The sequence below is a fragment of the Salvelinus namaycush genome, chromosome 8, assembly GCF_016432855.1.
Source record: "Salvelinus namaycush isolate Seneca chromosome 8, SaNama_1.0, whole genome shotgun sequence".
Lineage (NCBI taxonomy): Eukaryota > Metazoa > Chordata > Actinopteri > Salmoniformes > Salmonidae > Salvelinus > Salvelinus namaycush.
Window position 1 is genome coordinate 26,999,784 of NC_052314.1, and position 12,996 is coordinate 27,012,779.

Below are 12,996 nucleotides of genomic sequence, written 5' to 3' on the forward strand. Positions count from 1 at the left end.
TGATACATTTATATTAACATTCCAGTGAAGAATGGCGTACACCAATCATTGATCCCTTTATGACATGAAATAGGCTACTTTGATCAATATTGTAGGGAAGTTAAGGGCTGAACTTGGAATGGAGGGAATGGAGGGCAGTGCCGTGGTGTCGGAATGGAGGAAGATAAGGGGGTGAGCGATGGTACTGAGATAAAGAACCACAATGCCATGATATATTTTTTTCACCATACTTGCACCATGTGCACATACTTTCTGCAAGCTGACACAAATCTAACCTTTGAGCAGTCATGTGGATAATACAGATGTTATAGTGGTTGTTCTGAGAGGGAAGCAAAAATAGACTGTTTTTGTGAAATGTTGGTTATTTTTGATCTCTTCAAATACATGATTCTCTTCCATGGGAAGGTTTTACTACTACTACCGTCTACCATAGGGCTTATTATTGTTGCGGGCGTCCATAACAATCTAACAGTATTACAAAGAAGGGTTGTCCGCTAGGGGTTTCAAATACAGTAGCCAATCAGGATGAATTATCGATAAAATGTAAATTGTTTCATGAATTGAATAAATAATATCACAGGGAGTATTGTTAAACATATTTTGAGTATGTGTGAAATAGACTATTTCTTACATATTGACTGACATCCCATCACGCCCTCCCGCCTCGGTGAAGTAGCTTCGGCGTCTTCCATAGAATCAATCTAATTCATCATGGGGTTCGGAATCGGATACGGCAGCTGGAGTTTGTTACTCCCGTCGGTCTTTCCAAAACCGTGAATTTCCCGGTTTAGATACATGCTCTCTTGGACTAGGACAGTGCAAAATAAAATGTCGTGTAAAGATTTTCTCTCCGTGGAGCAGAATAGAGGGTGAAAACTATATTACCCGCCAAATAGGCTATTTCCCAAATCGCTCATTCGCTATCCAAGTCGGAGAGAGAAATTTTTGGAAAGGAGAGGTGGAAGAGGCCCGACTTTGAGGTAAGATTTATGTTTTCAAGGGCGATTGTTTTTCTAACTTCAAACATATAATACACAAAATGGTAGGTGATTCAATGGCATTATTTAATCATTTGTATTGGTTTACACACTAATAACTAGTAATCACACAGCTACAACTAACTTTAAAATCCCTCCCTCGTTTTGACACTGTTGTTTCTCAACAAACTAACCTAGCTAGCCAGACAAGTAGCGAACAAGCTAACCTCTGTTATCATACATAATCCTATGGGACGCACTTAACTTTTTTCTTATGACCGACACTTAGCTAGTTGTGGCTTTAACTAATGTCTATTTCGTACTGTGTGACATTGTAGCAAAGTTACGCAAGAAATTGTTGTTTTTCTTATTTTCTAAAAGTCATTTGTTGTGAACGTTCTTTTCATAACGTAACCATTCTGCTCCCAAATCTTGCGTTCTACGAAGTGGTCGTATTGTGTCGCACAAGGTCGTTATATTTCTTTCAATTGTACCTATGTAGTTTGTTACATTCAGGGATTATGGCCATCACAGCTCTTTCTTATAACATTCATTGGCACAGATACGCTTTCCTCCCGGTTAGTTCTGGACACAGAAATGCACACAAGTTTTGAGTTTTGCGCGGTTGTAGTGTATGTAATCCCACCGCTAGAACGTGTCAACATCTCTCGCCAGGGTTTCAAATGGTCTTTAATCTAATAATGCACGTCTGTGAATTAAATTACATTCTCCCAAATTAATATTTTATGTTGCGTTCTCCAGTCAACAAACGGTAAATGTTTTGTTGTGAAAAATATTTTATCAGGATATATTGACTGGTATAAATGGGGAGAATGCGATCGAACGTATCTGTACCACTTTAGAAGACGAGGTGAAGGCATTCTGTGTTTATTTTACCTTTGGATGTGACTGGCATGATGACAGAGAACTTTGGAATGTAACAGTCTTGAACTTTGCTACATTCCGTACATTATAGTAGCAATACCTAGCATAATAGCACCCCGTTATATGCAGGAATCAGACTGTTGCCATGTAATCTTTTTATATGTGGAATAACAAAGGATTTACCCCCATACTACAGCTGCTGCAGGCGCTATGGCCATAGCTGCGGCATGGGAGTGACGTGACATTCAGCACGGAAATGGCTTCCTAAACACAACCCCTAACCAACACTACCATCATGCTTGTCCCACTGAAGTAGAAGCAAAGCTCAGAGGTGGAGGCAGAAAGCATGGATGAATCAGTGCTGTTGGACTTGCTGGAATGCCCAGTGTGTTTGGAGCGGCTGGATGCCACAGCCAAGGTCCTCCCTTGCCAGCACACATTCTGCAGGCGCTGCCTTCAGGGCATCCTGAGCTCCCGGGCAGAGCTGCGATGCCCAGAGTGCCGTACGCTGGTGGAGTGTGCTGTGGACGAGCTGCCCAGCAATATCCTCCTGGTTCGGCTGTTGGATGGCATCAAACAGAGACCCCGCAGGGCGGGCCCTGTAGCTGGAGTCTGCACCAACGGCACAGCTGGAGTCAGGATGCAGGGCAACGGGCCCAGAGACTCAGGCGCTCCAGGAGCACAGCCCCAGAGAGGCCAGGCAAAGAGCACCCCAGTGAGGGTAAGTAGTCCACTTTCAGGGGGTTGTTAAATATGGATGAGTGAGCATGTATGTGGTTTCTCATAGTTTGAGCCAGGGCTGAAACAAATCAGAGCAAATCTGCAGGGATTAAATAGCAGCATGTTGCATTACTGGCTCTAATCTTTGGCCCAGATGAACAGTTATCATAGTGATCCTACAGCTGGTCAGCTGACTAACAGCCCAGTGCTGAATACAACAGGGACTACTGAGCAGATGACAGTTGAGCCAACAAATGTTTCCGTCCTCCTGGCTGCAAAGTACAATAGTGTCATGAGGTTCATATTGAACTGTTGTTGAACCATTCGTTAGATTGGAACATATGTGTGTCAGGTCCATGTTGTTGTGAGGGTTTTGGAATGAAGGTGATGCAGGTGTTTGTTAGGACTGACAGTTACTGTGCAGCACAGAGAGATAGTCATCAGGGGTGATGCAGAGCCAGAGGTAAGTGCTAGAATCCTATTAGCTCTCCGACAACCAGCTTGGTGCTCTGAAGGCCAAGTTATGCAGCTGAGAGAAACCGTCTCCACTAGAGGTCAACCGATTATGATTTTTCAACACTGATACCGATTAAAAAATATATATAAAATCAAAAATATAAAAAATGTTTTTTATTTGTAGTAATGACAATTACAACAATACTGAATGAACACTTATTTTAACTTAATATAATACATCAAGAAAATCAATTAAGCCTCAAATAAATATGAAACATGTTCAATTTGGTTTAAATAATGCAAAAACAAAGTGTTGGAGAAGAAAGTAAAAGTGCAATATGTGCCATGTAAGAAAGCTAACGTTTAAGTTCCTTGCTCAGAACATGAGAACATATGAAAGCTGGTGGTTCCTTTTAACACGAGTCTTCAATATTCCCATGTAAGAAGTTTTAGGTTGTAGTTATTATAGGACTATTTCTCTCTCTACGATTTGTATTTCATATACCTTTGACTATTGGATGTTCTTATAGGCACTTTAGTATTGCCAGTGTAACAGTATAGCTTCCGTCCCTCTCCTCATTCCTACCTGGGCTCGAACCAGGAACACATCGACAACAGCCACCCTCGAAGCAGCGTTACCCATGCAGAGCAAGGGGAACAACTACTCCAAGTCTCAGAGCGAGTGATGTTTGAAACGCTATTAGTCCGTTTCCCGCTAACTAGCTAGCCATTTCACATCGGTTACACCAGCCTAATCTCAGGAGTTGATAGGCTTGAAGTCATAAACAGAAGAGCTGCTGGCAAAACGCATGAAAGTGCTGTTTGAATGAATGCTTACGAGTCTGCTGCTGCCTACCACCGCTCAGTCAGACTGCTCTATCAAATATCAAATCATAGACTTAATTATAACATAACACACAGAAATACGAGCCTTAGGTCATTAATATGGTCAAATCTGGAAACTATCATCTCGAAAACAAAACGTTTATTCTTTCAGTGAAATACGGAACCGTTCCATATTTTATCTAACGGGTGGCATCCATAAGTCTAAATATTCCTGTTACATTGCACAACCTTCAATGTTATGTCATAATTACGTAAAATTCTGGCAAATTAGTTCGCAACGAGCCAGGCGGCCCAAACTGTTGCATATACCCTGACTCTGCGTGCAATGAACGCAAGAGAAGTGACACAATTTCACCTGGTTAATATTGCCTACTAACCTGGATTTCTTTTAGCTAAATATGCAGGTTTAAAAATATATACTTCTGTGTATTGATTTTAAGAAAGGCATTGATGTTTATGGTTAGGTACAGTCGTGCAACGATTGTGCTTTTTTCGCAAATGCGCTTTTGTTAAATCATCCCCCGTTTGGCGAAGGTGGTTGTCTTTGTTAGGAAGAAATAGTCTTCACACAGTTCGCAACGAGCCAGGCGTCTCAAACTGCTGCATATACCCTGACTCTGTTGCAAGAGAAGTGACACAATTTTCCTAGTTAAAAGAAATTCATGTTAGCAGGCAATATTAACTAAATATGCAGGTTTAAAAATATGTACTTGTGTATTGATTTTAAGAAAGGCATTGCTGTTTATGGTTAGGTACACGTTGGAGCAACGACAGTCCTGTTTCGCGAATGCGCACCGCATCAATTATATGCAACGCAGAACACGCTAGATAAACTAGTAATATCATCAACCATGTGTAGTTAACTAGTGATTATGATTGATTGATTGATTGTTTTTTATAAGATAAGTTTAATGCTAGCTAGCAACTTACCTTGGCTTCTTACTGCATTCGCGTAACAGGCAGGCTCCTCGTGGAGTGCAATGTAAAGCAGGTGGTTAGAGCGTTGGACTAGTTAACCGTAAGGTTGCAAGATTGAATCACCGAGCTGACAAGGTAAAAATCTGTCGTTCTGCCCCTGAACAAGGCAGTTAACTCACCGTTCCTAGGCCGTCATTGACTGACTTGCCCAGTTAAATAAAGGCGTAAAAAAAATCGGTGTCCAAAAATACCGATTTCCGATTGTTATGTAAACTTGAAATCGGCCCTAATTAATCGGCCATTCCGATTTAATCGGTCGACCTCTAGTCTCCACTGACGAGAGTAAGCAGAATTATGTTCTTCCCTCTTATCCTTAGGAGCCACAGGGAGAAGACTGGTTGACGTGTTTGGTTATGTTAGGTGGATATTTGGGATCATATGTAACATGAAACCAGTCCATGATGTTCTTTTCAGATGGTGCCTTCAGAAGGTATTCACACTCCTTGACTTTTTCCACATTTTGTTGTGTTACAGCCTGAATTTGAAATGGATACATTTAGATTGACATTATGGGGTAGTGTGTAGGCAAGTGACAAAGTGGAATTGTGTTTTTTGCAATTTTTACAAATGAAAAGCTGAGATGTCATGAGTCAAGTATTCAACCCCTTTGTTATGGCAAGCATAAATAAGTTCAGGAGTAAACATTTGCTTAACAAGTCACAGAAGTTGCATGGACTCACTCTGTGTGAATGTTTTGTATATTTTATGACTACCTCATCTCTGTACCCCACACATACAATTATCTGTAAGGTCCTTCAGTCGAGCAGTGCATTTCAAACGCCGATTAAACCACATAGACCAGGTAGGTTTTCCAGTGCCTTCCATAGAAGGGCACCTATTGGTAGATGGGTAAAGAAAAAGGCAAACATTGAATATCCCTTTGAGCATGTTGACGTTATTAATTACACTTTGGATGGTGTATCAATAAACCCAGTCACTACAAAGATACAGGCATCCTTCCTAACTCAGTTGCCAGAGAGGAAGGAAACTGCCGAGGGATTTCACCTCGAGGCCAATGGTGACTTTAAAACAGTCACATAGTTTAACAGCTGTGATAGAAAAACTGAGGATGGATCAACACCATTGTAGTTACTCCAGAATACTGACCTAATTGACAGAGGAAAAAGAAGCCTGTACAGTTTTTGTTCTGATTACAGTGTTATGTTTGGGGTAATTCCAACACACTACATTACTGAGTACCACTCTTCATATTTTCAAGCATAGTGGTGGCTGCATCATGTTATGGGTATGCTTGTAATCATTAAGGACTGGGATTTTTTTTTCAGGATAAAAAATAAACGTAATGGAGCTAAGCACAGGCAAAATCCTAGAGGAAAACCTGGTTCACTCTGCATTCCACCAGACACTGGGAGAGGAATTCACCTTTCAGCATAAAAATAACCTAAAACACAAGGCCAAATCTACACTGGAGTTTCTTACCAAGAAGAGAGAGAATGTTCATGAGTGGCCTTGTGGCCTTGTTTTGTGGCCTTGTTTTGACTTAAATCTATACTGACCAAAAATATAAATGCAACATGCAACAATTTCAAAGATTTTACTGTTACAGTTCATATAAGGAAATTGGTCAATTGAAATACATTTAATTAGGCCCTAATCTATAGATTGTTGGTCACAGATACTTTTTATTTAAAAAAGGTAGGGGCATGTGTCAGAAAACCAGTCGGTATCTGGTGTGACCACCATTTTTCTCATGCAGCGTGACACGTCCCCTTCGCATAGTTGGCTGTTGATTGTGGCCTGTGGAATGTTGTCCCGCTCTTTAATGGCTATACAAAGTTGCTGGATATTGGTGGGAACTGGAACATTCTGTTGTACTTGTCGATCCAGAGCATCCCAAACATGCTCAACGGGTGACATGTCTGGTGCAGGCCATGGAATAATTGGAACATTTTCATCAATTGTGTACAGATCCTTGCAACATGGGGCTGTGCATTATCATGTTGAAACATGAGGTGATGGGTGCGGATGAATGGCACGACAATGGGCCTCAGGATCTCGTCACGGTATCTCTGTGCATTCAAATAGCCACTGATAAAAAGCAGTTGTGTTTGTTGTCCTTAGCTTATGCCTGCCCATACCATAACCCCACTGCCACCATGGGGCACTCTGTTCACACCGTTGACATCAGCAAACCACTCGCCCACACAACGCTATACACGTGGTCTGCGATTGTGAGGCCAGTTGGACGTACTGCCAAATTCTCTAAAACAACGTTGTAGGCGGCTTATGGTAGATAAATTAACATTAAATTCTCTGGCAACTGCTCTGGTGGACATTTCTGCAGTCAGCATGCCAATTGCACTCTCAACTTGAGACATCTGTGGCATTGTTGTATGACAAAACTGCACATTTTAGTATCCTTTTATTGTACCCAGCACAAGATGCACCTGTGTAATGATCATTTAATCCACTTCTTGATATGCCAAACCTGTCAAGTGGATGGATTATCTTGGCAAATGAGAAATGCTCATTACAGGGATGTAAACAAATTTGAGAGAAATAATCTTTTTTGTGGGTATTAACTTTTTTTGTAATAGGCTAATGTTGCACAATCCAGGTGTGGAAAGTTCTTAGGGACTTACCCAGAAAGACTCACAGCTGTAATCGCCGCCGAAGGTGCTTCTACAAAGTATTGTCTCGGGTGTGAATACAAGTATAAATTAGATACATTTGCAAAAGTTTTCACTTTGTCGTTATGGGGTGTTGTCTGTAGATGGGTGGGAAAGAAATCTATTTAAATTTTGAACTCCGGCTGTAACACAACAAAATGTGGAATAAGTCAAGGGGTATGAATACTTTCTGAAGGCGCTGTAGTTGTCATGGCATCTGCTCTTTCTCACCCGCCAACAAGAACTAGCATTATTTTCTTTTTAAATGGAATAATCTGGGAAAATGTTAAGTACAATGCTTACTGGCATGGCATTCTATCACTCATGTCATATGAAATGGCCTACCAGTGATGCAACATAAGATTACTGCATGTACTGTAACAGACAATCTGTAATGTTTAGCCTAGGTATTGTATGAGCTGGCTTCACTCAGTATTTAGGTATTGACAAGTTGTGTTTGGTGTATTGTACCTCATTCAATAATACTCAATGAAGAAGCTGGGTCAATGGACAGGTTATATGTAGTCAGTGGAATGTTGTGTTACTGTGTCTGTTTTAACCGTTCAGGTATAGAGATCCCATCTCCGCTGGGTGAAACTACCTAATGCTGGTTGAGCTGCCTCATTTACTGTAGTATCACTTCAAAAGTCAGCCCATTTCAAGCTGGGCCTGTTGGAACTTCCCTCTTCTGAAAAGCCTGTTTATTGGAGATAAGAGCTAGTCATACTTGTGACTGCTCCATTATATGGTCCTTTTGAGGTTTATATGATCCCCTCAGTAAGGGGATGGAACTCGCAATGCCCTGAGCTATCATGTTTAGCCTAAACAACCGCGTAACGCATGAACGCACGCACGCACGCACACCCACACACTACACAATACTGGGAAATTATCCAGACTCCTTCGCTTTTTCCACATTTTGGTAAGGTTATAGCCTTGTTCTAAAATTGATTTAAATTTGTTTTCCCCCCCTCATCAAGCTACACACAATATCACATAATAGCAAAGTAAAAACAGGTTCTTTCAAATGTTTGCTAATACTTTATTACATAAGTATTCAGACCCTTTACTCAGTATTGTGTTGAAGCACCCTTGGCAGTGATTACAGCCTCGAGTCTTCTTGGGTATGACGCTACAAGCTTGGCACACCTGTATTTGGGGAGTTTCTCCCATTTGTCTCTGCAGATCCTTTCAAGCCCTGTCAGGTTGGATGGGGAGTGTTGCTGCACAGCTATTTTCAGGTCTCTCCAGGGCTGTTTGAGTTGGGGTTTTGGTTGGGCCACTCGAGGACATTGAGACTTGTCCCGAAGCCCCTCCTGCATTGTCTTGGCTGTGTGTTTAGGGTTGTTGTCCTGTTGGAAGGTGAACCTTCTCCCCAGTCTGAGGTCCTGAGAGCTCTGGAGCATGTTCTCATCAAGGATCTCTCTGTACTTTTCTCTGTTCATCTTTGCCTCAATCCTGACTAGTCTCCCAGTCCCTACCGCTGGAAGACATCCCCACAGCATAATTCTGCCACCACCATGCTTCACAATAGGGATGGTGCCAGGCTTCCTCCAGACATGACCCTTGGCATTCAGGCCAAAGAGTTCAATCTTGGTTTCATCAGACCAGAGAATCTTGTTTCTCATGGTCTGAGATTCTTTAGGTGCCTTTTGGCAAACTCCAAGTGGGCTGTCATATACCTTTTACTGAGTGTCTTCCGTCTGGCCCCTCTACCATAAAGGCCTGATTGGTGGAGTGCTGCAGAGATGTTTGTCCTTCTGGAAGGTTCTCCCATCTCCACAGAGGAACTCTGTCAACGTGACCATCGGGTTCTTGGTCACCTCCCTGACCAAGGCCCTTCTCCCCCTACTGCTTAGTTTGACCGGGCGGGCAGCTCTATGAAGAGTCTTAGTGGTTCCAATCTTCTTCCATTTTGTTGGTACCCTTCCCCAGATCTGTGCCTCGACACAATCCTGTCTCGGAGCTCTACGGACAATTCCTTTGACTTCATGGCTTGGTTTTTGCTCAGACATGCACTGTCAAATGTGGGACCTTATATAGACAGGTGTGTGCCTTTCCAAATCATGTCCAATCAATTGAATTTACCACAGGTGAACTCCAATCAAGTTGTAGAAACATCTCAAGGATGATCAATGGAAACAGGATGCACCTGAACTCAATTTCGAGTCTCATAGCAAATCTTATGTAAATAAGGTATTTCTGTTTTGCTTTGTCATTATGGGGTATTGTGTGTAGATTGCTGAGGATTTATTTTTTATTTAATCAATTTTAGAATAAGGCTGTAACAAAAAAAATGTTTTAAAGTCAAGGGGTCTGAAAACTTTCCGAAGGCAATGTGCGTATTACCAAGTGTCTTCAAAGTACGTTCAGCATCATTTCTCTGCTGTAGCATGTTGTCTTTGTGAAGTCTGTTCTGCTCCCTCCCAAGGCATCTTACTGTAGAGAGAGAGAGAGAGCTGAATGGGAGAGGGGAGGGTAATGCAGGTGGAATATGTCAAAACATGAAAGGCAGAGATCAAAGCCTGGCTGGGTGCTAGAACAGTTTTATCCCTCCCTCCCTACCTGCCCAGTGAGTCAAGGAGTGCTGGTCGACTCCTCAGGGACCCTTCGCCTCGCTGCCCCCACTTGGTTCTCCTCATATTGAACTCAGTCCTCCACCACACCACACTGACTCCCTTGCTCCCTCTCTCCTATTGGACTCAGTCCTCCATCACCCCACACTGACTCCCTCTCTCCTATTGGACTCAGTCCTCCATCACCCCACACTGACTCCCTCTCTCCTATTGGACTCAGTCCTCCATCACCCCACACTGACTACCTCGCTCCCTCTCTCCTATTGGACTCAGTCCTCCATCACCCCACACTGACTCCCTCTCTCCTGTTGTCCTCAGTCTCTCCTTCAGTTGTTGTGCGTCTCTCGTTCTTTGAACTGGCCCCTTCAGCTTGGCGCTCCTGTCCAGCCCTGCCTGCCCCTCTAATTCTTATCTGGCCCAGAGAATGGACTTGAGGGGAGAGAGGGTGGAGCCTGACCGACAGATGCATAACAGGGTTTTGTTTCTGCTCTCCTCTGATCTGACTGACTGACATGGGTGTCAGGAGGGACTTGGGGAGAGGGGGCTGTGTTTTTTTGGGGGGGGGGTGGGGGATGCTGCCAGTGGCAGACAAAGGGTAAGGAAGGAATGCTATGGGAAAGGTGTTAATTGTAAAAGGGTCAATGGTCCCTCCCCTTCCTTGACCCTGGCCTGTCACAATGTAACAGAAGTCACCAGTGGTGTGACACCGTGGCCCTGGCATGTCTCTGAATAATGGGGAATAAAGGAGTTGAGCAGGCAGCCTCAGGGAAAGGCTGTGTGACTGTGGAGGGGACCTCATCACTGATGAGTCAGGTTAGCTCTATGGCTCTCCGATTACTGGGATGTTCTGTCCTCCTGGCTTTGTTGTTGAGTCATACTAGAACAACACAGTAGTTTTCCCATCCTCCCACAGGTTTGGATGAGATGATCATTATCATGTGATGTGGGTAAAAGCTGTTGTAAGTGGAAGTCAGGGGTCAGGCTCAGGGGTCGTGGCTGTGTGGGGTCGGAGCCAGCAGAGACGGATTAAAATAACCTGCTCATTAACACAGAGGGGGAGAGGTCCCTCCCCCTGGATGTCTTTCATTTGCATTTTAGTCTTAGAGAAATTGTTATTCTACTGAAAGCTTAGGCTGGTTTTAAAACATAATATTTTGTCAGCAATGGATTGCTATAGATGTGTGGACGATTAGCCAAGTGTCTTCAAACTGAAAACTGATTTAGTAGAATGAATCAGTGTATCTGAAATTGTTCCACAGCTGGTGTCATTATCACATTGCCACTTTTGATGGGACGTTAGCTTTGTGTGAAACCCAGCGCGTACATTTTGTAGAGGAGGTTGTCTGACATCCTGCTCGACAGCAAATGTTGATTTAACGACGCCGGAGGAGAGTTGTGTGAGCTGGACCTCCTGTTGTGTGGGCACGCTAGCGTGTGTGCGTTGAGGGGAGAGATGCAGCAGTATCCTCTCCTGTCTAGCTGATGCTCGGGGCTAGAATTAGGCCGTTGTTTCCTCTGTAGTAATGATGCGTTAGTAGAACTCATGGCTGCTTCCCTCTCTTTCTAGGGCTGGTAATTGCCGGAGACCTATTATCACGTTAGTTAGGTGCCGATACAATATGTATTACGATTCTCACAATTCTACGGTATTGCCATTCTCTATTGCGATTTGATGTTCCAAACATATTGCTCACTATATGTCTGCTGCAGAGAGACGAGGGAGCCATGAGTGAACGAGTTTTGATCAGTCAGGGAAATAAGTGCTTTTTATCTTTTTGTTTTGTACTTGTTTTGTTTTTTTAATAGTGAGGAATAATGTTGTTTACTGCTTTGTTCTGGTATAAGTGTCTCATTCAATTCCAGTGCTCCTCCTTGCGTCTGAGTCCTGCTGCTGCTGGCCCTCTTTGATGACGTCATATTGTTGTTGGCGGTGTTTTCTGCTGGCTGTCTGGCTCACTTCGGCCTGTGTGATGGAACCACCTCATTACACCCTCACTCTGCCCACACACTGGCAAACGCATACTTACACCTCCACTGGGAACAGATGAACAGGCCCTATACTTTTCCCTCTGTCTTTCTCTCTCCTTCCTCCTCATTTTTCTCACATTGCCTATCTCTCTTCTCCTCTGTATTTCCCATGGAAGTCCAGAGGGAGCAGGCAGTATTATTGTCTGCGGTTTTGATTATCCACCTAATGTCCTTCTTTGTGAAACCATCACCATCTCTTCTTTCACGTCTCTGGGGTGCCCATCCTTTCTGCTAAGTAGCGTCTTCTGCCCCCCCCCCCCCCCCCCCTCTCCTCGTGGCTGTAGCCTGTTTCTCTCCATGTTAAAGGGTTCATGAGATTAGACTGAGATTGATTGGCCAGTGAGACAGCACTGCTCACATTCTGGCACTAGCAAACACTTCACTGTGTATGTATGCTCGGAATCAGGGCATTATGTCTGGGTGTACGTTGCCAATGCTGGCTATGCTATGGGACTGTCCCTCTCTGAGGTTTACGTCATTCAAAGAATGTTTTCAGCTCAGAAATGTAAGGTGTATGTAGGTCTGTCTCCCCGGACAGAACGGTGTGTCTGTGTTAATGTATGTCTGATCTTTTTATCTGTCTCCCCAGACAGACATGAGAAGCTGTGCGTGTGTTCAGACAGAGCTTAGTGTGTGTATGGAATGCCACAGGTGGTCAACATCTCTGTTTTCCTAAACACTGGGCCTGTCTGGTCTCGTCCAAACGGCAAGCTCACACACTCAGCTTCTGCTTTTGTGCTTGTTGTTCGTGTGTGTGGTTTTCTGTGTCTGTCTAGTGAAGTTTGGTAGCTGTTTGAACTTTAGGTTATGCTCTGGTATGATATACGGTGGCTGTACATTAATATGGCTTTAGCAGTGTGTGTTGAGAATCAGGCATGCAGGCAGGCAGACGGGGAATGG

The 12,996-nt window shown here is 43.5% G+C and overlaps 1 protein-coding gene across 1 annotated transcript in view; it reads left to right on the plus strand.

The window, feature by feature from the left end:
- The first annotated feature begins 728 nt into the window (after positions 1–728).
- Positions 729–12,996, plus strand: part of LOC120052570 (E3 ubiquitin-protein ligase SH3RF1-like) — a 52,904-nt gene continuing 40,636 nt past the window's right edge. Inside the window, exons 1-2 of the mRNA XM_038999555.1 lie at positions 729–980; positions 2,059–2,583. Of these exons, the coding sequence (XP_038855483.1) occupies positions 2,209–2,583 (375 nt within the window). The 5' untranslated portion in view covers positions 729–980; positions 2,059–2,208. The remainder of the gene's footprint in view (positions 981–2,058; positions 2,584–12,996) is intronic.